The following is a 26,241-nucleotide window of genomic DNA, read 5'->3' as shown; positions in this document are numbered from 1 at the left end:
TAAATAGGACACATCTGTTTGTTGCTGCACACTCTCTGACTTTAATTAATTCTCAAGTCATTTTATTTTTAGGCACGGGTTTTTATTTGTTGCTGCTCCTGTACATGTGCACAAAAATGTAAATTGCATCCTTCCTTTGCTCACAGTGAGGGGCTCACATACACTGTGATACTGCAAATTAAGCACACATACACAAATTCACATGCACAACAGAGCACACACGGACACAAACACAAACAATATGAAAGTCACTGCACAAACAAACTTTGGTCTTGTGGTCTGCTTCGGCCTCATTTTTGCGAGTTCTCTATCATCACCCAGTGTCTCCTCCACAGGCTGTGTCAGATAATAGCTTCCTTTCTCTACTTTTCAAGAGAGAATGAGTCTATTCCCTAGGAACTGAGTTCAAGGGCAGGTCTGTGGAACCCAGAGACACAGACTCTTGCCAAGACCTTGGCTTCAGATCCTGGAAATGGCCTAACACGTTTTATGCCTGATTTAAGAATGTACGCTTGTAAGCACTGACCACAAGCCCCGGCTCTCACACATCATGCAGAGGTTTGTTGATCCTGTTCGGGCAGGGACTTGGTCCGTCCTTGCCTCTCTAACCTCTAAGTCTAACCTACCACTAATTGTTCTGACTGTCATCTTCTTGCATCAGAAAAGTGGTACTTTCTTGAGCTGCGACTCGATTGATGCTCTCAGTTGTGTTGTATTTTTCTTTCCTTTGTCTTCTCTCCCTTAGCCCTTTTTCTCTCTTCACCCATCATGTCCCGCAGTGGGGCATAATTACTAGGATTCCTTGTCTTGACTTCTTTTCCTATTATTAGCCTAGTGTTTAAAACCCTGGTCAGATGGTCAATGCTTGAGGGCAATATGTCACACTACATGGGCACAAAAGGTAGCCAAACAATGCCTATTGAGGACCAGGTGCCATAGCAGTAAAACCATTTGGCTACCGTTCACTATTGTGGTGCCCTGTGCTTGTTGATACACTACATTAATTGCTAGTGGTTTCAAGCAACCATCTTAATTAATGCACCCATGGATAAGGTATGTGCACTCAACTGTCCACAGAAGCTATTATGACAGTTCTCTGGATTAGCTAGTTGGCATCCTTGAATGACTCATATAAAGACACAATGACAGAAAGGGGAAAATATGATTGCTCTCTGCATAAAGGAAAATGCAGTAGCACAGTTGTAGCATCATTATGCTGGCTTTTCATCATTATGCTGCATGAGAGAAATAGCCTTTTTTTTTTTTGCAAAGATATTCTTGGCGATCAAGCCCGTCTCTTTAATGATGTTTTTGAGATTATTGTTCAGTGAAAAGAATGAATTTGATTGGTTTTTTTTTTTTTTGAACATTCATTCTTTCTTTTATTTTTTAAATGGGGGCACTATTTTCACCATAGTACATCCAAATGTACTACAAAAAAGAGTTTGTTTGCTTCCAATTTAAAGAACTTAGCAATATTGTGGAGTAATGAAGCTTGTCTATATGTTTCTTTATAACAAGTAAGTGATCAGTTATGTGTTACAACTAATGAGGATTTTGTTGCCATTGATTATTTTAAAGATTAAAATATAAGAAATTATTTCAATGGCCCACCAAGCAGAAGGTGAAATTCATGCAGTCAGATGTCTATCAAATGTAATGATATTAGTTTATATGTTAATAATTCTTACATTTGAATATCTGAAATCACATTTTGTGTCATTTTTGCTTACAAAATTAATCTTTAATTTCAAACTGTTTTCAATACATTTTCAGTTCCCTGGAAAATTGTTTCAGTGGATTTTTAGAACTTTGTCTCAAAATGTAGAAACTATCAACTAAGATTACAACTTTTTTTTCTCCATATCAGCCTTGACACATAATATTTTGTATTAGTGTCTCTCATGCATGCATTTGTTTAGGTTTTGATGGCTATTATCAACGGTGTCTGAATCTGCTGAACCCACAGGCGCTATAGTTTGGTCTAGCAGTGGGATGGAGAAGATAAAGGCTTCCATAGGTCCAGGTCAGGCCTCCTGCAGCAGCAGCTTGCCTCCTGGATAAGAGCAGCAGACCCCGGTCTCTTTACTTACAGACCGATGGAGCAAGAGGTCGACACACACCTGAACCCTCCCCAGCACACGCAGGGGCCGCGGGGCCCCGACAACACACAGGACTGCCGACCTCCTTTGACCTCTTCTCTGCTCTGGGCCCCTGGGACTCCCGCCAATAAGCTCAGGGACCACTCGCAACCTCTGTGTTAGCACACTCTGCCCCCTCAGCACCTCAGCCAGCAAGTGCTACACTATACAAAAACACACACCCACTCAGGAACGTACTGTACACATAAACAAAGAGGCACTCAAACATTATACGGGCATCGCGTACTGCCTCATACAAACACAATCTGTCACACACAACCATGTAGTGCGTCTCTCTCCCTCTGTGTCTCTTCCTCACTTGGGCTCTATCTCTCTTCTCTGTCTGTCTGTTTCATGTGGAGCCAGGTGGAGGCTCAAGATTAAACTGGTGAATATCTCCATCTTGTGGACAATGTTCATTTCATTGTTAGACACAGGCTGTACTAGTGGACAAACACTCACTGTCTGTTTAAGTTCTGGTCAGGCAGGGTTAGAGCAGTGATTCTAACATGAATCCTCTGCACTGAGTCTTTTTTCTCAACATTTCCAACAATAGACTGCAGCAAAACATACGGGCAGTGTATATCAGTGCATATTTTATCATAATGGCATTTTGTCTTGAAATTTGCATTTAATTCAGTTGTTTCTGTTGTAAACAAAGTATGTTCATGTGTGAAGTAATTTGTCCACATCCACAGCCTCCCAGGGTCAAAGAGGCGACAGGGTGACTTTATCTTGAATGTCACTTTGTTTTTGGTTGGTTAGACAGTACCCTCTCTTGGATTGGCTTCTCGGATGAAGGCACAGGTGAGGCCCACAGAGGAGCAGCCCCCTCTCTCCACAGCATTTCCTCTGCTAAAACAGCCCTACATTTTAATATGCAACATCTGTGCCGGGAGAGCCTTCCAAAATGGCTGCTCCTTGGAGGATGACGGTAGAGTCTGCTCAAACTTAGGGTTGGGGCATTTGGTACTGCAAGGTTCTGCACAGATGTTAGCATTCACAATGTCACTCTGTCCTTTGCTTCAATACCCAGGGAGGTCTATTTTAAGGGAGGGTACTGTGTTTTCTTCCTTAGTTCCCTGAGATCTCTTTATCTGTAACTGTCAATGTACCAATTCTACATAGGCTTGTTCAACTGAACTGGGACCTGAGCCTCTGATCAGTAAGGTATGAAGGAGCTTTCTGCCTGTTAATTTATCATTCAGTCTGGTCCTACTGTGTGGTAGAAGAAGATGGGATTGCTTTATTTACCCAGGAAACATGACAGAGTTACAGTACAATAGAATTCATCAGGCAATCAAATTAAAAGCCTTCAACGAGATAAAGAGAATAGGAAAGAGTGTCAAAAATAAAGCCTCTCTCTAGTCATTTCAGTTGCATTCATTGAGGAACATTAGCTCGGTCACACAGAGCTGTGTTTGTGAGATGCTTTCACAAAGAATTGAGAATATTTTCTGAACAGAGATGCCATGACCTAAAGGCTGCTTGTCAGTCGGATTATTCAACTGATTCTCAAACAAGACTCTAGACAAGACTGCAGAGAATTAGTGAGGGAAAGACAGGACCAAAAGAAAGAAAAAGCAAAAGCATGAAGAGGGATGTGTAAGACGCCTAATGCATCGCTTACACAAAGAAGATGTTCATATTTAATGCCCATCATTAAGACAGGGTTTGAGCATGGAAGACGCTTCTGCTATTTTCCCACACCCCTTGAGCCAAGTCCTTGTGACAGCCCTCCACTGCATCCCGGCAAATTATTCGCATGAGCTGCGGCGAACAAAAACAGCCCAGTGCGGGGGGAAGTGAGGCCCAGCCTCAGCTCTACTCCTGTGATGGGGAGACACGTCACTTTGCATCAGCTCCAGACCTCCAAACCACATCATCTGCAAGTGAGTAGAACAAGACCACTCTACAGGGAGAGAACAGTTGAAAAGAACAAGACAGATAAGAATGAAGGAGATAAGAATAAGAAATATGAATACTGGACAGGGGAAGGGAGAAAAAGATGGCGAGAATATGGCAGAACAGAAAACTGGAATGTTGAGGTTTGGAGACACATTACTGTTCTATTTAAGGTGTGGCAGTAATAAGTGGGAACATTATTAACCAAAACTGAAAGAAAATCACTAGGTTCACACAGGGGGACAAATGAATCTTATACATTTGCTGTGAAAATAAAGTCATTTGACTCATGTAGGTGTGAAAAAGTAGACACAGTGAACAGCAAACTGCATAGAATTAGACTTTCAATGTCACATTTGCTCCAAATACAAATAACACAAAAACTTTCATTTAGATATTGGACCTACAAACGTGTTAAATATAGCATGTGTCTCTGTAGTCTCAGCCAGCGCTCGGGGTGAAGCAGTCCAGTACAGAGTCAGTGCACTCTCTGCTGGACGACGGTAAACTTGCAGGACTGGTAATCAATTAAAGGTAGACTCTAGCTTTTCTGCTGTGCTGCTTGATTTTAGATGTTTAGAAAAGTACAGATGCCTGTGGCCTCTTTCTCAAGGATATATCCCGACGGCCAAGGAGACTTGAGAAAAATTGAGTTACACCAAAATAAACCTGCCTTCCAAGATGCATGTGCTCCAAGCCTAAATTGGCCTATTTAAAGGCATATCCATAGACAGCCTTTGAATAATATTGACTTGCAAAGTATGCTGAGGTCAAGGACAGGGAGCTAGACCATTCTAGCCGGCACAAGAGTGATGGTAAGTAAACTACAGGACCAGTGCAGTGTACAACGTCAAGTACTCTGCTATTTATATGAGTAATGTATAATTGAGTTACTGATACAGAAAAAAAAAGCAAGCAGTGTATTAATTATGACTCAGTGGTAATATTTTGAGGTATAAATCAGTCAACACTGTTATGTTTTGAAGATTTCTATAATTAAATTTTACATTAAAAGCAAATGAGTGTTTCATTTGTGCGTCATGAATCTATTACTTTCATTGTGTGGTCTTTGTCTGTTTTTTTCAAGCTCCTGTGATCACAAGAATATGTGCATGAGAGGGGGATAAAAATATTACACCAAGCTGCACACCTTAATATGGCACCAGGTAAAGAAGCTGCTGTTTTATGTGATTTTCATTTTTAACTTGTCTTAAGAAATAAATAGTTTGGTAAGCCAACATCACATGATAAAACAGCTTGAACCATGAGTAAAATAGGTCTATTATTAATATTCAAATAATTACATGTTATTTAGTGGCATGTGAAAAGTAAAAGTGAAATGAATTGTGGTTTTATAGTGAAGCAGAAATAAAAAAAAATACAATCATTGTCCAATAATTCTTATTTATTTTATTGCTAAAGAAAAAAAAATCATAGTCCAACACTGGTCCAGTATTTATTGAACACACACAGAGTACATGCAGCCTGTCTGTCTGAATCATTGCTCTCTTGCCGCAAACTACTCTGTACAGCCGAGCACACTATCCATATTCATGTGATTTTTGCCGGAAGGCATTGGTGTCTACTAAAAATAGCATGGTGAGAGAAAGGGTCTCACACTGTGTATCCTAACATTCATGAGCCCAGTCCCTGTGATTGGTTGTAAACAAGTGTCTCTTTTCTGGGATCACACTTCATGTTGTTTTGTAAATATGTTTAAATAACTGTGGGTCAGAAGAAGTCAGAATTTTAAATTAAATCAATTAAGTCAACTAACACATTATTCCTTTTTCTTTTATTAGTTTTCATGCCTCATAATACAGATTTCTGCCTTACTGATATATTTCATGCTGATGGTTGTCTGCCACTTACATGTTTACATTTGTGGCATTAAGTAGTTCATGAACAAATCTATGCTTAACAGGATTGTGTTATGTGTAAAAGTGAACACAAAATTCAGTATAGTGTGAGGTGAAAACAAATAACATTAAGACGCATTGTAATATGTTTAATTTTTTACATACATTTACATTAAATATCCATTTATTTCTCCTGAGATGCACTTGTTTTCTGATTAGGCTGATTTGAGCTTCTATCACCACCAGATGGCAGCACATGCCAAGCTGATGTAGTACAAGCAACCTGCTCATAATGGTTTTTATGGGAGGTTCCACTCTGAGAGAAGTAAAATATACATATAATTCAAGTATTTCCATCAAAGTCTTACTATATATGTATTCAAATCTGGAAACTATATTTAAAAAAACATTATTTAGAGTAGTAATGGTTCTCAAAACTTGGCCATTGCACTCATTCAAGTAAATGTACTCACATAATACACATCATACAACATAAGCCAGGCTGCATTCAGCAAATGGAACATTGTGAGTCAAGCAGTGGCAATTTGCTATTCTGAGCGAAATACTTTACATACAGATTCTCTTAGCCTAAAAGGAAATGTCTTGTGTGCGTGGCAAAGATGCAGGTCATTTCCTTTTTGAACCTAATAAAGGCCATAATGCCTGAGGCTACACTTTGACTTTGCTGAAACCGGACATGGAAACTATGACAGTGGGAGAATGGGGAGGCCACTCAGTGGGTGTGTTTTAAATGGAAAACACCAATCAGACCGCTTGAAATTCTATACTGAGTCCAATATGCATTTGTGCAAGTATGAAAGCGCACATTCATTCAACCTGGCATGCACATGGAGTAAAACCAAACTGACTTTTTTTTTTGCACAAAATGCCACCTGCAGGAGCTTTACCAGGATGTCTTATATGAGAGAATGCCTGAGCTCAAACACTCAGGCTTCACAGATGATGCCACGATGTCTTTGATTTAGGTTTGCAGGTTTCATTTGTCTGGTCCAAAACAAACATACATTCACTTTGAGCCTGTTTTTTTTATTTCATTTTTGTGCTTCTTTTCTCTTTGTACCATAACACACTGATCCTCACATTCATGCAACATCACCACTATTCTGTAAGCTGTTGGCATCTGAAAAAAACCCAAGAAATGATGAGATTTATGACAAACAGCAGGGGTATTTCTTATCAGGCTGTGAAAAAGCCTTCATTCCCTACTTCAGATTGCATATGATATATACTGGAATGCTCAAAGTCCAAAGCATTATCAATATCTGTGGATATGATATTGACTACATCGGGAAAAAAGAATTAAAAAGTGACAACTATGCCTTAATCTTAATGTATATCATTTATAGTGGCCTTTTTAAACCATTTCTAATCTGAAGAATTATTACATCAATGTCTTGTCCACACTAATACAGATATTTTTCTAAATGGGTTTTTTAATCCCTCCATTTAAAAATAAAAATCAGTTAATACTGGTCTCAGAGATTTCAGTCTGTCATGAAGTTGAGCAGCAATGCCAAGTAAAAGCTGGAGGAGCTGAAATCAGGGGGAAGATGACACCTTCCTCCTGCTGATCTCCTCACTCGATCCAAAAGACTAAATATAAATATAGATGACCGGCCATGGTTTCGTGCAGCTGTGGAAAAGAGAAACCACTTTAAAAGCATCCGAGTTAAAATAAGGAAGAGAGTTGAAGAACTGTGTCCAGGTTGAATCTGACAGAATCTGATCACTGATCAGATCAGTTAAAACATACAAACTGCTCCACTCTGACTGCAAGGGCTAAGTATTACAAAAAGAGTTATTGAGTTATTGTTGTTGTTTCAGGCATAGACATATACATAAGCATCCTCATTACACAAAGCAAAAATGGGCATGTGTAAAGGGACATTAATGCTTCATAAACTGTCAGTTTTCACAGGGATTTTAAAACTCTCCACTTTAGGACAGATCTCAGTTTTGTTGTCCTAAAACACAGTTTGCGTGTGGTTCTGAGGTAGATACATGGGGGAAAGTGTTTAATATATACATATTAATGAAACGGTATTAGTCATCTCGCACTCATCAAATATACTGGTGTGCTCTGAGCTGCATAACATCAGCATCCTCACACATCAAACCAGCAGAACTACGTTATCTGATGATGCTGTTCATAAAACTGTAAAAGATGTTTCCATCTGAACAGATATCAGTGGTGAGTGCTCTGTGATGTGTCAAATTATTTCAGAAGTAAAACTAACACTCCACCAACCACCTGTCCATGTATACAAGTCAGAGACACAAGCATTAAAGGTGATAATTGCCCATGTTCATAAACCGCTTTAACCATGACCACTCACCTTGAAACCCACGCACCACATGTATGAATGGTACACACAAACAAACACCCACTCTCCTTCTGCACTGCAGCACTGACATGTGTACCAACACATGCAACCTCACATGGTGAGAAACATATGCCCCGCTGAGATCTGAGCTGTGTGGCCTTTGAAACACTCACTTTCAAATCTCTGCATAATGCAACGGATGCCCAACATGCACCACAGCCCTGAGAGAAACCACAGGCTGTAATCCACCAATTAAATCAATTAAGGTATGGATAAGCGAGGCATTAGTGATTCACTAAGCATCCAGAGGGCTGTTCACTGGTTGATGAAATGAATAAAAACACTCTTTAAAGTATATCAATGACAGTGCAGCAAAATAAACGGTAAGTCATTCTTCAGCCCATCATAGAGATAGTGGTGAACAAGGATTGTGGAACATTGCAGCTGCTTTAAATGTCATCTGGTCCGCCCCTCCACTACTTTGTTATTGGTTAGAAATATTAGATAAAATTCCATCCTAACTAAATTAATGTTAAGTAAGTGTTTGTTACAATTAAAACGTTCCCTGCTTCATCAGAGCAATCAAGTTGCCTTTTTTTTTTTTTACTAAAATAAATCACTTTACAAATATTACAGCTAATCCATACTATTAACAGAGGTGTGACAAATGAACAAATTATTAATTTATTATTATGTCCAACAACACTCTGCCCTTACAAATGGTGTTTTCTCTTAATAATTTAAGTTTTGATGTGTTAATGGAGCGCCAAGATATTTCCTATATCTATTTTTTACAAAAGCATTCCCATTGTTTATTTTATATCAAAATATGTGATGGTCAGGCCACTGTATTTAGTGATTGTAAAGTATTTTAATTGCCTATAGAATACATTTAGTTAACAATGCAAATATACTATTACTTTTTAATGCAGTTTTGTAGTTCCTTCTCCTGATATAATAAAACAATAAAGACTGTTAACAATAAAGACATGTTCAGTTTTGACAATAGATGTAGAATCTATAAAAACACTGAAGTGAAGTCCAACGCATACAAATTAGATATAAAATGTTATGCTCTTAAAAACAATACTTATTTTTGCTTTATAATGCAGTATAGAAGATTTAGAGTGTAAAGATGTTATTTTATTGGTCCCTCAGGGTAAGATTCCTGTCAGGAGACGCCTAATTGAAATAGCGCTTGGATTTCAGTGGCAAAGCTACCTTTAAGCCTTTAACTTTGTTTTATAACCTGCCTTGAGATATCGGAGTCTGTGTAGTTTTAAAAGTAACAACACCTTGCTTACAACAAATCACTGATTCAGTATCGGTGCACAGCCAATGCTCCTGAAACTGGGAACATTTCAGTTATAGTCTACCTTGGAAAAAATGAGGCTCATGCTACCTTAGAACAGCAGTCTCAGAGCCTGAAGTATGAATGTTTCATGTTTAAACTTTGCTGTTTTTTTCCAAGGCAAACTATTTTCTTAAATGTGATATATATATATATATATATATATATATATATATATATATATATATATATATATATATAGACTGAGAAAACATCTAACCACTACAATTTACTCAGTATAAACGGTTGCCCAGTCAGCCAGATTAGCAAACACAGAGTCATCACCTAGCTTCATGTTTGCCCTCAAATCAATTAATGTGACTCAAGGCTGTGGCCATTTGTTATCTATTATCCCTGGTACATTGGTACATTTACAGCCTTTTATAGATCATATGATGATACACCATGTCCATATTTCAGAGGGAAATGAATACATGGAGTCTTTGTGTCCCCAAAAAGAGTAACATATTCAAGATAGTACAGTATGTTGACATCATAATAAAGCTTTACTGGCATTGTTCATTTGGGAAAATCCCAGTAGATCTGCCCATGTGTCATATATTTGAGTTGGTTAGCTGAATGTGATAATCAGACATTATTGTTGGTGCTTGTGTTTGTTGAAGTACAATGACATTGGACTTTTCCCGTAAAATGTGTTAATTAGGTTGACAGAAGTTACAGTAGACCATAAATGAGCTTTTGTTAAATAAACAAATGGATCTACAGTTGACAACTTTTATCTCGCAGCCAAGGACAATCAAAGTCAGGGGAGTAGGAAATGTGAAACTCCTCTGTGGGCTGAATGTTGGTTGTATAAGTAGATCATAGTACAGTAAGTAGGACAGTTAAAATGACACGGACAGACCTAGATGTGTCTCAATGACTCTCCCTCTCAGGGAACCTGATCAGGCATCACACTACAGGTGGATTGGCCAGGCAGACCTTACTGGCTAGTGGCTGTATATGTAAAATACAATAAAAAAGCATCCATTTCCCACAATGAAATATCTCCTCACCATTTGTTCTTGTCACAGGTCTCCTGCATCTGACATCTATTTAATCATCATCTTAATTTTGCACTTGTTCCAAATACTTAAAATAGTGCAGTAATATATGAAAATGTATGTGATGTTAAGAATCGAAGCTGCGTAAGCCATACTTTGCCCCCCCCCCCACCCACTTCATCTACATGCACGGCAGGATCTATTGACAGTTGGTTTTGCATGCAAGCAGCTCTATGACCGAGGCTGAGACGCATCTAAATCAAACAGATAGGGACAGCCTCTATCAACTTATGTCCCGAAATAAAAGCATCTCACACATGAAAGGCAGGATCTCCATGGTTTCCCCTGGAGCTGGGCCTCGTTGCCATGGGAGTGGAAGGTGCTATTGGAGGAGGAAAAACACAGAAAGAAAAGCAGGAAGACAGTGTCATCTGTCCAAAGCGTCTAATCATACACTGCTTGTTTATTTTGAACCTACAATTATGCTGTAATTACAATTTTTATTTATAAAGAACTGGAGAGGAACTTCCTCTTTTTATTTTATTTTAACATTTTATCATTTGTGGTGCATTGTGTAAAGCCTGTATTAAAAGTAACCTCTGAAGTTGTCATTAATGGAATAAATCTTACTCATCCATAACCCAGAGTCTAATCCAGCAGTCACATGACACAGGCAAACAGACGTGTGCTGTGCCAGACTGTTTGCCTAACCGTGTAAAGGCTGCAGACAATATTGTGTAAGTCCTGTGCTGATTTTCCTAATGCAATTAAGCATCCCATTTACATGTGCCTGTTTCTGAGTGTGTTGGGTATATTACAGGGGACAACGGAGAAATGAGCATACACTACTGATCTTACACAAGACATGATGATGCATTTTTATTTGCTTTTGCTGACGTCCTGCCGGGGTAAGACGTAACCCAAATCTGATGCCTGTGATTAATTTCTTAACACCCTCAAGGCTTCATCTGAAGTGTCAGGACCTACCAAACTGAGCAGGGTTGAATGAGTTCAGACTCTTTGGTTCTGTTTATATAAGTCCTATCAGATGTGAGGAAGTCCAACCAGCAGTATGTTTGGTTGTTATGTACCGAGCAGGTCACGCTTGGACTCAGCTCCATACAGAGCCCGAGGTGACTGAGTGGGTGGTGTAACACAGAGCAGGTGTACAGGTTAAGTGATGAGTCTGCTACGTGCAGATACGACATGATTTGTTCTGGGCCTTATCTTTCATTTTGAATGTCTATACAGATAACAATATGGTGGGCAGTTTCATCAGGTTTGTATTGTGTCATTGTTCAATATATGCTGCAACTGACAGAACCGAGTGCAGAAGAGACCTGAGTGGTTTGTGTGCCGCTGGAAATGTCGATAAGGAGGGATATGTTCAGTCAGATCAAATAGTCATTAAGCCGTAAAGTCCTTTTTCCAGTCAACAAATTATATCAACACAAAGTCATCATATTCTTCCCTGCAAAAGCCAGTCAGAGTTTTCAAGAAGAGGATTTTACAATTAAATCGAGCTTTACTTTTATTTCACAGTGGGTTACCTTATCAAACACTGAAGACTCCAGCAAGTTTAGATCATCAACAATATTGCAATGTGATTATGTTTGTCATGTTCAATCTCATATTTGATTTCAGCTCAAATTATTTGTCTTTACTTGAAGCAATTACGCAGCTAAAGCATATTGTATAGGCTTATCTGTGCTTCTGCTATCCAGAAGGAAATGTTTACCAGTCTGAGGGAAAGGCCATAAAAAAAGTGATGTCATGTCCCAGAAACAGTGGTCACACAATTACAACATCACTACTGACATCATGGAATATTTTGACTCCATTTAATTAGGTAATCTGATTTAAAAAGGCTTTAGTTGCACTTCAGCTGAAGATCAGATTTGGCATTTGAGTCAGAGTCAGGCTCATGTATGATTTATTTGTGCTGTGCATGTTTTACTAATCAGTGGTTCGTAGAAAATTAAAGATTGATATTTATGTTCCCCAAAACGGCGGACAATAAATCCAACATCTAGCTTGTGCAATCATTAGTTATGAAGCATCTACAGTTTTATGGACAACAGATGACTTTTCTGTGAGAACATTCGAGCACCATTTCACATTTGATAAAGTGCATTAAAATGCAAAACATTACATCAGATGTTTTTTTTTTTTTGGGTGTGTTTTTTTTGTAACATTTGTTGCTCTGTATTCTGAACACTTCTTACCCTGAGAACATGAAGGATCCAATGGTGACCCCATAGGTCAAACATGTTTAAAGTGACATTTTAAGTTGCTTGTTATATGTTTTGGCACTATTTAAGAGCCTGGTAAAACAAAAAATAAGATAAGGAAACTTGTTCAAATTGAGCCATTTACGTAGGACTCTTTAAAACAGTGAAGTGAGATATGGTAGAGGAAGGGGATAGTTGGTACAAAAACACTTTATTTTCCCACTCAACAAACGAGAGAACAGCGAGTGGTTTATGCAAAACACTACGAGAGAACATTCATAACATTGAAACATGCATGATCATTTCTAAGCAGTGTTGTCAATTCCAGTTCATTACTTTGAAATTGTAAATGTGCATTAGCTGGGCAAAGGCATCCTGGAGAATGAAAGTAACCAGGCAACCGAAGGCAAAGTCTTGAGATTAACCCAGTGCACTTCCCCTCTTGCGCATTTACATTCATGATGCGCAGCTCTCAGGGAGACAGATGTTTCCTACAGATAATACGCAATCAGTCCTAGTAATCAGATAAAAGTATGAAACACCGCACCTATTTGTGCTAACAGCTAACATTTTTGTATTTCTGTCTAACTGTACTGTTTGCACTGCCTTTTATACAGTTATTAAAATTATTAGACCATCAAAAGTCATCAAAAACAATGGTTATGCAATCAAGTACTAAACAGACAGAAAAGAAAACATGGAATGCCTAAAAGCACTGTTTTTGGCAGTACAATAACATAGCTATTGACATAACAACTTAAGAGATTTTGGTTATTATCAAAAAATCATAGAAAATGTCTAGATATCTGCTCTTAAATTAAACTCTTATGAGCTATTTTTGTTTTTATTATTATTTTATATCATTTTATTTATTTTATGTTATTATTATTATTGTTGATCCAAACAAATGTCCCTTTAGTTGTACCAGGCATTAAAATGGACAAAAAATTGAAGTAAACAAGGGGTGGTCTAATATTTTTTTTCCGTGAGAGCACATCCTCAAAACCACTTGGCAAATATAAAAATGTATTGAATAGACACAGTGATGTGCCCATTTCAAGTGAATATAGCTTCACTGAATGCTTTTACTGAAACCCCTTGAGAGGAGATGTATATGGGAGGCACCGTCATGAATCAAAGTCTTAATGCTTTTTGTCAAACCAGTGCTTCATATAAAACTGGAGCTTTTCTCTTTTGAATGAACATGGTTTAGTGGAAATCCCTCCATTAGCTGTTGACCATCGAGCATGGGGAATCACTGATAATTCTTATTTATTACAGTGTATTTCACAGCTGAGTCAACACCATGCACAAAAGTGTCCAACAATATCAGTCTCCTCACAGGATCTGGAATCACATCCTGTGCATAGAGATATTGTTGAAACATGCAGATTGTCTGCCTGGGATGTTTATAGGAGTCTTTGTCACAGAGGAGATGTGCCTATGTATTTCAGTAACACAAAAGCAACTGTGTTAAGCTACGTATTGTGAAAATAGTGAGGGGATTTCAGTGCCTTTGTGTTGAATCTATAGTTTATACAGAAAGTGATTCATGGGCTATATTTGTCCAGAGGCTTTTCTCGGTCGCTCAATCCAAACTGGAAAATCTAGTGGAATATTTACACTACAAAGCATGCATCTTCACATAAAGCCAATTTCGTTGTATTAATTGCTTTAGTCATAGTAGTTTATACATATATGTATTTGTGAGCACTTTCTAATTCTACACATGAGGTTGTAAGTTGTTTGTCATATACTGCATAACCATCAGCCGTCTCCTATCAGAGTCCCGAGAAACCTATTAATCTTTAACTAGGAGCTATAGTGGCAGACGGTGCTTTTAAGCCTGAGCTTTATTGCTGAAAGAAGCAGGATATGCTCACCCGGATTCTACATTAAGAGCCACTGGACTGTTCAGTTGGGTAAACATGTATGTGTATTGCATGGAGTTTGGCTCTGTGGTTGTCTAAAAAGATGTCAAACTGTTTCAATCACAGTCACTTAGTAAGTTGTATTTTATTTTAAGCGTTTCACCTGCAGAGATGATTAATATTACAGCATTCTTTTAACCAATCGAACATAATAGTTATTCTGATTCATAATTTCTAAAAGGTATGAGTGTATATAGAAAAGAGAAAACATTACTATATTAGAACATTATCTATCTTGAAAATAAACTATTTTCTTATTCCGCTTATATACGGTCATTAATATTGTCTTGTTTTATTAAAAATGCTACTTAACTTTTGGAGTGCCCTAATTTGCTTCATGAACTATAACAATAAATGTTCTGTATTCTGGTAAAACAGCAGATAAAGCTTTTTTTCTGCACTGATTAAAATGATGCATAGTCAACAGTGAAAACTCCCCTCTAAGGTTTCTGGTTTCTCGTGATATTTTTAATCATTGTAAAGGTCAGGATGAAAACAACAGGCTTAGGAGAAATATGAGACGATGGTTGTCTCATCTCAGCTGATGCAGCAGCCACAACACAAGAGAAGAAAAGACTGAATTAATCATATGACTTTTTGGTATTTTTAAGCAACAAACAAAAGTAGATTGCCTTATTAGTAAGTTTATACGCAAAATTGTAAACCATAAAAGGACAGAACTGTTGCTGTAAATGTGTGCAAACATGATTGAAACTCAGATGAAGTTCATAAAAGACAAACAAGCTTCATTATTTTCCATAATTTAATCAATAAAAAAGGTTGCTTTACAATACAAAAGGAAAATAAATAATTCACTAGATAAATAAACAGAAAAGGAAGTACTTGGGTTTATAATGTCACAATGCTAGACAGAAGCAGATCACAATCACCCAGGAGATAGTCTCTTTTCAGGGTGGACATTTTGTTCACCACTTTAAAGCGCAGAGAGCGCTGACTGAGATCTTCCTCTGAGATACCATCAAAGAAGAAATCCTCATTGAAGATTGGATTGCGGCTCTTTCTGATGACAGTACTGCGCTGCTTCTGGACTTTTCCAGGAACCAGAGAGAGGCTGACACTGCAGTTAATAATCTTGGGGTCTACGGAGAGAGGATAAAGCCCCTCAGCGCTGATCAGTCGAACCCGTAGTCTTTGGTTATCTGGACAATACTCTGCAGAGAGTCTCAGGCTTCCATCTTTTCCTATGGGTACCATTCTTTCCTTCATTACCCTCTCTCTGTGCAGGGTGAAGTCCATGGGGAAGATTGTTGGGGGGGCTAAGGTGTAACTGCTGGGGAGGCCTTCAGCTAACACCTCTGACGCCCTCCTCATGATATTGGGGCTGTTGTCTGTGGAGCTGCCCTCATCCGTGGACAGGGAATTGTTCCTGGACACCATTGCCTTCCTCATGTTCCTTGACAAGAGCAGTTCATGGCTCAATGCTTTGAAGAGGGAAGACTTGGCAGGACACCTGGTCAGCAGAGGCGAGCTGAAAGGGGAGGATTCAGTAGAGGAAGTTGTATCACTGTCCAGTGTGGCCTGCCAGTTCAGAGTGTAGCCTCTTGGGGAAAGCCTGGAAGACAGGGCGTTAAGGCTGAAGGAGGACGGGGAAGAGGAAGGTGAAGTGGAGGGGGAGACTTTTGAGCACACGCTGGACCGACTCCGGGGCAGCAGCAGAGGAGAAGAGCCGGCATCAGAATGGAAGAGTGACTCCTTCCTCCTGGTGTGCGGACTCTCCAGTAAGGTGCAAAAGCCATAGCAGGTCTGAGCTTTGGCAAGATGTGGAAGGGACAAGGCAGCCTGGCTCTGGGGGTCTGCGTTGGTGGTTTCCTCATCGCTGCAACCATCACAGGGGCTTTCATCTACACTCTCAACCTGGATGATGTGTGTGTTAAGTGGCTCATGACGTGTCAACTCTATTTCTGAGCTTTCACAGTGAGACACCCGAATGAGGCGCACAGCTCGATCCATGTTCTTCATCTCTTGAAGGGATGGGATTGTTGGGGGGATGCAGAATTCTGGGATGTTATCAGGAGTGATGACATTGGGACAGAGGGAAATCCTTTTGGGTTTGTCGGCTTTTTCTCCAAAAAAGATGCCACCGATTTTGAGTCTAAATTCTTCTGATGGAATAGGCATATTAGATCTTTCCACTGACACGCGGATCTTCTCCACTACCCACATGGGAGCACTGGTAGAAACGTGAAAGCTCTGCAAAGTTTTAAAAGATACATTATAAAGTTGCTGCAAAATCAACAATACACAAAAAAGTCAAGAAAATGAAAATTAAGACAACTCCTATCATTAATACTTACCTTATATATGTGGATTATCCACAAAGATTGTCCTGGAGATGATAGAAAGATGGCTCCAGTTTTAAGGTGAATGCTGTCTGAAATCTCAAAGGCTCCCTTGACAGCAGATGGAAGTTGTCTCTTGTCAGTACCAGCACATCTGTGGCTGTTTGTGAGACGCAGGCAGTTAAATGAGGGAGGAACCCAGTGAATCACACACGCCCCTTGCACTGCTCAAACAGGGTCCTCCCTCTCTCCTTAGCCCTTTGTTCCCATGGATATACCCAAACCACAACAGAGCACAGTGACCCTGTAGTAACCGCTGCACAGTTCAGAACGATAAGCCTAATAGTTTGAAATGAACTGCTGTTTCTAAACAAATGTCAGGCTTATATACTCCAGTTGTTGGTTTTTCCTTTTGCTTAAATTAGATGCCTTCTACGACCTTGTCCCATGAACATAAACAAGGTGATGTGATAAGATATTTCTAAGTAATTATACAACACTTGAAATGCCACCAACCTTTGATGGCAAAACTTCAAGGAATAAAGCTAGAGTTTAAGAGAGACACGGGTCACCCAGGGCTCTATCTGCAATGTTTATCAGTGGATACAAGTGCTAATTACTTGCTGTTGAACTTCCTGTGCTGTTGTAGTAAATATGAGGACTAGTACTGTTTGGAAACACTGTGGTCTGTGGCTTTATTTATGGTTGAAAAAGCACATCCTGTACACATTTTTATTGCAGCAGCTGGATATTCTAAATAAATTTTTTGTATTATTATATTATACGTCCCTTGGATATTCTTGTTATCTTGGAAATATACTGAAACTTGTGGGGGTAAACAAACACTTCTTCTAATTTAAATATCTTTATATAGAAATACCATCAGTGTGCTGCAGCTATTCCAATAACTGTTTAATGAATGTGTGTAAACAAATACAGAATACTGACAAATTCAGGATAAAAAACGTGCATAAAGTTTCTCAGTGAGGTGTTGGACCTCTATGTGTCCACAGAACAGTTTCAGAGTGCTTTTGTAATAATTCTGTGTGCAGCGATGCTCCATTCTTCCCCCAATTCTTCTAAAAGACATTCACTGATTTGGTGTTTTGATGATTTTCTTTCAACCATTCAGAAACCCCTCACTTCTTAATGGCACTGTCATCCTGGTAGAGACCATTCCTGTCAGAATAGAGGGATAAAGGTGAACATTCACAACTCTGATTTGCAGTAACCTTCCCTGTAAAAGGACAGTTGGGCCCAAACTCAAGCAAAATGTGTCCCACATTTGAACAAATTCACCGGGTCGCCTCACTGTGGGGGCCGTGCATTCACGTCTGTGGCTTCCTCTTGCTGTACATGCCCACTTGTCGAGGAGTTTGCTGAAGGCTGAGTCATCTAACTACATCATTTTTCTTCCACATCTCTGAAAATCACATCTACTGTTTTTGCACCAGTGAACCCTCAAATGTGCATTCGTCTTTCAGGAGTTTACACACTGCAACGCTACTAGAATATCCCTCTTTGTAATTGTTGAGGGACTCTTGGCACTGACAGACTAAATTACTGATGTCTGTTCCATAGATCACAATACAGATGACACTTTATTCACTTTTCCCACTAAAACAAGCTGAGAAATCTTCAAATCTCCTGTCATCCATGCCCCAACAATCATTCATTCATTCATTTCACTTCAGTTGCAGCCATAGAAATGCCCCCAAGTACCTCAAGGACCTCCTCACCCCTCACACTTCCACCTGTAGTCTCCAGCCCCACAGCACCAACCTCCTCCCATCCCCAGAACAGACCATGGGAGACCGGGCCTTCTCCTCTGCCGGCCCCATATCTGGAACTCCCTCCCTGACCACCTCAGAGCTCCTCAGTCACTGGACTCCTTCAAAAAGGGGCTAAAAACATTCCTGTTTACACAAGCTTTTTATGGCCCATTATGATGCTTTGTTTTATTCACTTAAGTCACAGGTGTCAAACATGTGGCCTGGAGGCCAAATCCGGCCCGCCAAAGGGTCCAATCTGGCCCACAGGATGGATTTGTGAAATGCAAAAATTACACTAAAGATATTTACAATCAGTGGTGTCAAAATCATTTTAATTCAGGTTCCACATACAGACACATACAGTCTAATTAGATCTCAAGTGGGTCAGACCACTAAAATATGATCATTTTAACCTATAAATAACAACCCCAAATTCTTTCTTTTTTTTTTGGTGTAAAACAGTAAAATTACATGAAAATGTTTACATTACCAAACTATACTTTTACAAAAAATGTGAATAACCTGAATAAATATGAACAAACAAAAATGTCTTACAAAAAGTAAATGCAATTTGACCAATATTCTGCCTGTTACTAAATGTTCTGTGCAATTTTAATGCACGTGTAAATGATAAACTGATAAACCGAGGCAGAATATTATTAAAATTGCACTTGTTTTTCTGAAGACAATTCAGGTTGTTCATGTTATTCAGACTTTTAAGGAAACTTTGTAGATGTAAACCTGATCATAATATAATTTTACTTTTTTCACTGTTATTATTTTACTGGTCCAGCCCACTGGAGATCATATTGGGTTGAATGCGGCCCCTGAACTAAAATGAGTTTGACACCCCTGACTTAAGTCTTTTATTCCTGATACAGTATTTTATTTTTTATTGAACTGTCCTCTCTCTGTAGCACTTTGAGATTCTTCTGAATGAAAAGTGCTTTATAAATGTATTAATGATAAATAAATAAATGTATTATTATTATTATTATTATTATTATTATTATTATTATTATTATTATTATCTTTTGAAACACTTTGTCTTGGGGGTGCTAGAGCCTATCCTGGCTACCATCAAGGCCGGGTACACCCTACACTTGTTATCTGTCATTCCCCAACAATCAACCCTTTTTTCAAAGTATCATATCCTCTCACTATTTTGATGTAAAACCAGAATCTATTGGTTCAGTTCATTTAATTTAATTTTGATTTATACAGCCCACTTTCACAAATCATGGCCTCAAAGGGGTGCACAATACGGTGCTCTTAGAAGCATCTACATTTTCTCTACTTATTTATTCAAATTTTTTTCTTCCCTGTGTTTGCCGGTTTTAATGTTGTTTACCCGCAAGAGACACCGTAGGTCATTAGTGTTTTAAGATTTTAAAAAAAGTTTGCACAATTATTTTGGATTTAACAATGTAGGAATGTGTAAAGATGATCATAGATGATTAGTGCAGTGAAATTCATTAAGATTAATTCAATATAAAGACTAATGTTTTGATATTACACTGAACATTGCTCTTTTAATCATGCAAGTATTCAGTCATTAAATCAGTGCTACCCTCTTGTGGTAGGAAGAGTCAGATTTTTCATAAATGATAAACACAAATGCATATCAGAAAGTTGTTTTTGTGTTTTCAGCTCAGGCCTCTATTAATTAGCTTCCACTTGACTTATAATGTACATGAGTCCCAGTAAATTTAACTCAGATTCAAGTGGGGCCACTGTCAAAATCAAGCCCCTATTGAAACCTCTGCTATGTTTTTTTTTTTTTTTTTTTCATATGTAGGATGCTGACATGACAAGAACTGATACTTATACTTTTGTCCCTCTGTTTTCTTTCAGCTTCTCATATTGAAGGTGATGAGGGAAAACTGATGTATGCTGTTAAAAGCTTTTCTGTGGACAGGCCAAAGTTCAAGTGGAGAAACTTGGCTACCATGTGTAACCAAGACACAGAGACACATAATGATACCAGTGCTAATAGTATATGAGGAAAAGTGTCCTTATAAGAGGAACTGCTTCCCAAAATAGACGAATCACATCAGTAATTCAAGCGTGAGTCAAGGACATGGGCACACTGAATTTGGAGGACAGTATAGAGATTAGAGGAGCAAATCTTACCCCTGTTTAATACCTAATATAATAGGTAAAAGTTGGATTTTATTAGAAATGCAAAACAAGAGTGTGACAATCTACTCATACTTAAACTGGAGTTAAATTACATGTAATTAAATCATGCAAACCCCCTCCTTCCTGTGTCTCTCTTTACATGGATGCTTACACACCAAATTTCCATTGGGGGGCAGTATATGCACATTTAAAAAGCATTACTCTATTTGGTTTAATATATTAAAATGTAGATTAATAAGACAAATTTGCACCATACCAAAATAAAATGAGAAACTATATTTTAATATTAGACTGTTACGCAGCCTGATGGATTAAGTTAAGCTTTATGAATTAATTCAGATTGCAAAATCAGTCTTTGACCACCACGTATTCTATCAAAAACCACCGATTACAGATTTTCCAGATGACACTGAATTGGAATGGAGGGTGTTCTAGTGTGGATCAGACGCGTTCAGTTTAACAATCATCTTCCTTGTGCGATTGATTTTTTGTCAAGAGTGGAAAAAGGAAAGCAAGCAAGACTATCCAGGCTTGATGGTTGGTTTGGTGAAATGCTTTTGGCAGGTGTAGCCCACTTGTGCGTACAGAATTAAAGCATATTTTCAAAATAAAAGTCGTACACGTAAACCTAGCGTGCGTAAAATGCAGGATGAATGAATGGACTGATCTTCCATTTGTAGGAAAAAGCTCTTCTTGCACATACTTTCTTTTTTATTAATATTATGATTATTATTATTATTATTTTAAATTCTAGCTCAATTTCTATGAACATCGGAGATCCATGGGTGAGTGTGACGTTGCTTCCTTCTTTTCGGCGCATAGATATGTGGTCTTTTTTTTTTTTTTTTTTTTTTTTTCATCTCTCTCTCCACTGTACGATAAACGAGGAGGGGCTTGGTGCCGTGGAGGAGGCAGCAGAGCTGAGCTGACCCGCTTGCTGTGTATGTGTGTGTGTGTGCGTGTGTGTGTGTATGTGTGTGTCGCCTAGCCTACATCCAAGTCAGCTCGCATGCATTAACGACCAGACATCAGGTAGGATTGGGCTTTCATGTTTCTTTTCTTTTTTTTTTGTCTTTTTTTTTTTTTTTTTTTTTTTTTTTTTACAGCTGTTCCACTGTGTCTTTTAAAGCCTGGCCGTTGTTGCTCAAGGTGCTGATCCTCCCAAACGGGCTGAACGCACACAGGGAGGCGGACCGCTTCGATGTTGGCTCAGCACAAGCGCTGCAAACATTTCACATTTACAGCCTTTATTTTTTGTTGTTATTGCTCCTGATCAGTGGGATGTACTCCACCTCACCGTCTCCTTCTTCATCCTCGGATTCAACACCAATCGATTCGCTTCATCCTGCGCGTTAATCCAAGCCTGTCAGATCTGTTTCTTCGCCTAATATGTGACTGACTGTTCTTGACATTGACAGATCAGAGGTAATAAGATGAATATTTCATTGACCTACTTGTTTGGTGTTGTTGCTGCATGTTAAATATTTAGACTTGCCGAATTTGGTGCCTTGAAGTAGGATGAATAGGCAACTAACGCAAGCATCCTTGATACTCTGCAAAGAAATGTGCCTGTACAGTAACTTGGACTTGACCTGAATGTTATCTGGATCGGCTCAGCATCAAAGCTGACATTGCCAGTGTGAGATTGCAGAAATATAAGTGGTGATGACTTAGAATAGGCTGACAAAAATGTAGGGAGGAAAGGGAGACATTGTGTGTTATAGCCAGTTTGGTCAACTTTGTTAAAAGAGGCACGCTTTCCAGTGAATATTATATATGACATTAGAATAAATGTGAGGTGAACTTCAGCCTCACCTGGTTATGGAAGTTTCTCTATATGGCACAGGCAGAATGAGCATCCTCTGATCAAACATGAGGTTTTCTTTTAGTACCATATGACGCTCAACCTATGTGGTGTGTGAGGAGGTATATTATGGCCTGTGAAGCCCATGATGTGGTTGTTTCACTCATACAGAATTGAACTTAATCTAAAAAAAAAGTGACTGGTAGTTGGGATCACAGCTACATCTACTGAAAATGCATCCTCAAGTAGCTTGGGCTGCTATGACCGGCTGTTTTACTCCACCCTTCCACAGTACAGCAGCTGAGCATCTACTATGAGAGGCATCTTGGATACTGTGGGTCAGTTCAAGGATACTTCCGTGACAGGATTTTCAGACTCAAACTGGAGAAAGATGTTTTACCTGTCTGATGGATACAAAGGTCAAGCTGTATGAGCATGATGCAGACAGCTGTCATCTCGTAAAGATTTATACAGTAAGACACCGGTGATAGTGATGGTGCTGGGGGCTATGTGCCAATTGGGAATACCCATGCTAAAAATTCACCCCCTCATGGTGCTGTAATGCATCAGAGGAGCTAAAGGAAATGGCATATGCTCATCAGTAGTGAAGTAGCACAGATGCAAAACAGATGTTTTGTGTTGCTTAATTTGTATAAGATTTACATAGGATGTTTATTTTTTGCATGACTCATAAAAAGGAATTCATGTAACATGGCTGCATCATGGCTGTTCAGTGTCTCTTAAAATGCCTCCCATACAGGATGCATTCAATGTCTGTAACTTAAATATGCTGGGTGTTGACAGTTGAAGGTGTCGGGAATCAGCACTTATGTTTTAGCATTGTTTGTGTAATGAGTGATGGAATACCTAGTCAGCATACCGCTGTACTTCAACAGAAATATAAGAATAATAACATTTAATGTCAGTTTTGTAGCTTCACTCCAGTCTGTGATGTGTTTGAGGCTAAAGATGAAAGAAACTTTGTGTTATTTTTAGATTTTTTTTCTATATTTTAACTGGGATCACATGTGCATTAGTTTTAATGTCCATAAAAAGGATTTGTTAAATGGCAGATTGGTAAAATGCGCTAGGGGGAAATAATCTTGAGATTACACAGTGCCGGAAAAGCTTTAAGTGTTATTGTAAATACCTTTTTATATAATGGAATTGAGCTGGATTGTCCGTAGGATTTATGCATGTTTTGAATAGCCACAACAGACTTGCTCATTGTGTCTGCTTATATTTGTTTGTTTGTATGTATATAGATGAACAATCTGTGCAGCGCTGTTATGCATACAAATATCTCATTTTATACAGATACACATGGAATAGCTACAGTGGTACTGGGGCAGAGGTATGCAACACTTGTGGGTTGATACTATTTGCTAGCACATGTTAAATACAGAACATAGTACCTTCCCAATCAGAGCATATCTGCAGTGAGTGCTGTATACTTTCTGAGGGCACAGTACACAGATATAATTAGATCACAGCACCACCAATGTCACAAGCTCACATGCAGCATACATCTGCCGGCAACAACTGATAAAGGCTTACTGTTCCCTCAAACAAAACACTAGATGCTATTGACAAGACCCAAAGGTTAAAAGCAGTGTTTTCCATTTTATAAGGCTGTGGCGTAAGAAATCTTAGACATTTTAAGTGTGAAATATTAAACAAAATGTAGAAATTGGAGGATAGCGTAAATATTCTGCATTCCCCCCATATATTGTATTGTATTGTATTGTAAAATATTGCACACTATAATTCCACTTTGCAGGGGTAATTAAAACAAAGTGCTACTTAAACTATGCCTTTTCCCATTCATGGCCAGCTACTGAAAGGGCCATTACCACAGTGATTCTGTCTTATGGGAAGCAGTTAAGGGTATCTCTGCTACAGAAACTTTAGTCCAACTCTGAGCTCTAATTTACTGGGGATCATGGGACTTAAACGTGGCTTTAAAATACACTGCATGCTCTCATGAAATGCTTTTAGGCATTGTTCACTGAAATGCTGCAATCCAGACAGAAATGCAGACTGTTCCAATAAAAAAAAGAAAAAAAAAAAGAAAAAAACAATAGTAAAGTAATTCATTGCTGAACAAGTGTTTTGATCTGCAGAATCTTCAGAATAGTCAGTTTAAAGCCTCAACTGCATGTTGTTCATTAGAAAGTGATTTTCCTCTCAGCTGTTACAGTTGCTCTGTCATCAAGAATACATTCCTGGTCGGAATTCCCCAGGAAATGTTCAGTTGGAGGGTGGGAAGTAAGGGTTTTGAGAGTCATCGGAGAGTGTGATTGTTGAACCATATTTAATGCATGAATGTGTAGGAGGTGGAAACTAAAACACACCCCATGCTGTCACTGTGACCCAGTCTTTGTGTTTCATGTTTGCCAGTGAAACAGATCTCTTCTATGCATTTTCTCGCCGCTGTCTCTCTGATCACAGTCTCTTTTGGGCTTGGCTCAAGTCCAAATCTTGTCCTACAGAGCTGGAAGTATACATACGCTGGGTGCCATTCACTCCCCAACCACTATTTCAGTCTGAATTCATAATATGTGTTTTTCTCAACAAATGAATGTGGCAGGTGGTCAGTATATGAGAGCTATAATGCAGATGGAATATTTTTTCCATGAGCAAACACTTGACTACATTCCCAGTACGTGTTAAGATATGAAGTGAGCTTGATTTCAGTTGTGATTACAGATTGTAGTTCACGCTTGAAATGATAATTTGCCATTATACCAATAAGTTCAGCATCTGTACTTCCACAGGTCCTTAAGTTGTTGATCATGTCATGTGTTGCTCTTTTATGTAATTCTTTTTACACTAGATTTATGTCCTTTTTTCCCATTAGTGGCCAGACAGACGCTATAAAATCCATCATGCAGGACTCCGCATCTTTCATTATTATAATTTAGTATAAAGTGAAACAAAGAAACAAGAGATTATCTGATAATATACTGAATGTGATGCCTTCAGAGCTGGCTAATACAGTACATGCTAAGTATTTATTGTACAAATGGTCTAAAACAGGCTGCTGTCCTAGTGGTGCATAAGCAGACTCCAGAAGTAGGTCAGTAGATGCCGGCGTGGTGCGGTTCAGGTCAGAAGCAGCGGCACAGCCTGTGGCACTTCTCATCAACGGGTCAAATGAAATGCCACTTTAAGCTTGCAGTCGACAGGTTTGACTGCACTGTCATGCACACAGTGAAGGTCTCAAATTGGGTTAGTGGCATAAAAAGACGTGTGAGCGGAGGGTTCCCAGAGACCTAGCTGTCAACTGAAGTAAATAGCTGTCTACTTATCTTAGACTTCCTGGGTGCTTTAATATATAAATATAAATTCCTGGAGTTCACTAAAAATACATGCACTTTAAACTGAATGCACTTCCATACAGCTGCATTTTTCTGGAGTTGGCCAGTATGGAATGTAATTTAAAGGAGTGATATT

General features: G+C 38.7%; 2 protein-coding genes across 4 annotated transcripts in view; one reads left to right on the top strand and one right to left on the bottom strand.

Annotated features, from left to right (window-relative positions):
- Positions 1 to 15,556: 15,556 nt before the first annotated feature.
- Positions 15,557 to 17,215, bottom strand: c2cd4a (C2 calcium dependent domain containing 4A). The gene is made up of 2 exons (XM_030136832.1): positions 17,083 to 17,215; positions 15,557 to 16,978 (listed from the first exon to the last, which is right to left on the bottom strand). Exon 2 carries the CDS (start codon positions 16,949 to 16,951, stop codon positions 15,617 to 15,619), a length of 1,335 nt encoding a protein of 444 aa, XP_029992692.1. The 5' UTR covers positions 16,952 to 16,978; positions 17,083 to 17,215; the 3' UTR covers positions 15,557 to 15,616.
- Positions 17,216 to 21,871: 4,656 nt separating this feature from the next.
- tln2b (talin 2b) overlaps positions 21,872 to 26,241 on the top strand; it is an 80,292-nt gene continuing 75,922 nt past the window's right edge. The window contains exons 1-2 of one of the 3 annotated variants that reach the window (XM_030136374.1): positions 21,872 to 22,013; positions 22,259 to 22,406. The gene's annotated coding sequence lies outside the window, so the exon portion shown is untranslated. Of the gene's footprint in view, positions 22,014 to 22,126; positions 22,407 to 26,241 lie in introns of those variants that run through there. The other 2 variants (XM_030136371.1, XM_030136373.1) reach the window with 2 other exon arrangements.

The sequence above is a fragment of the Sphaeramia orbicularis genome, chromosome 6 (assembly GCF_902148855.1).
Source record: "Sphaeramia orbicularis chromosome 6, fSphaOr1.1, whole genome shotgun sequence".
In the NCBI taxonomy this organism is placed as follows: domain Eukaryota; kingdom Metazoa; phylum Chordata; class Actinopteri; order Kurtiformes; family Apogonidae; genus Sphaeramia; species Sphaeramia orbicularis.
This window is presented reverse-complemented; position numbering and strand designations above follow the sequence as displayed.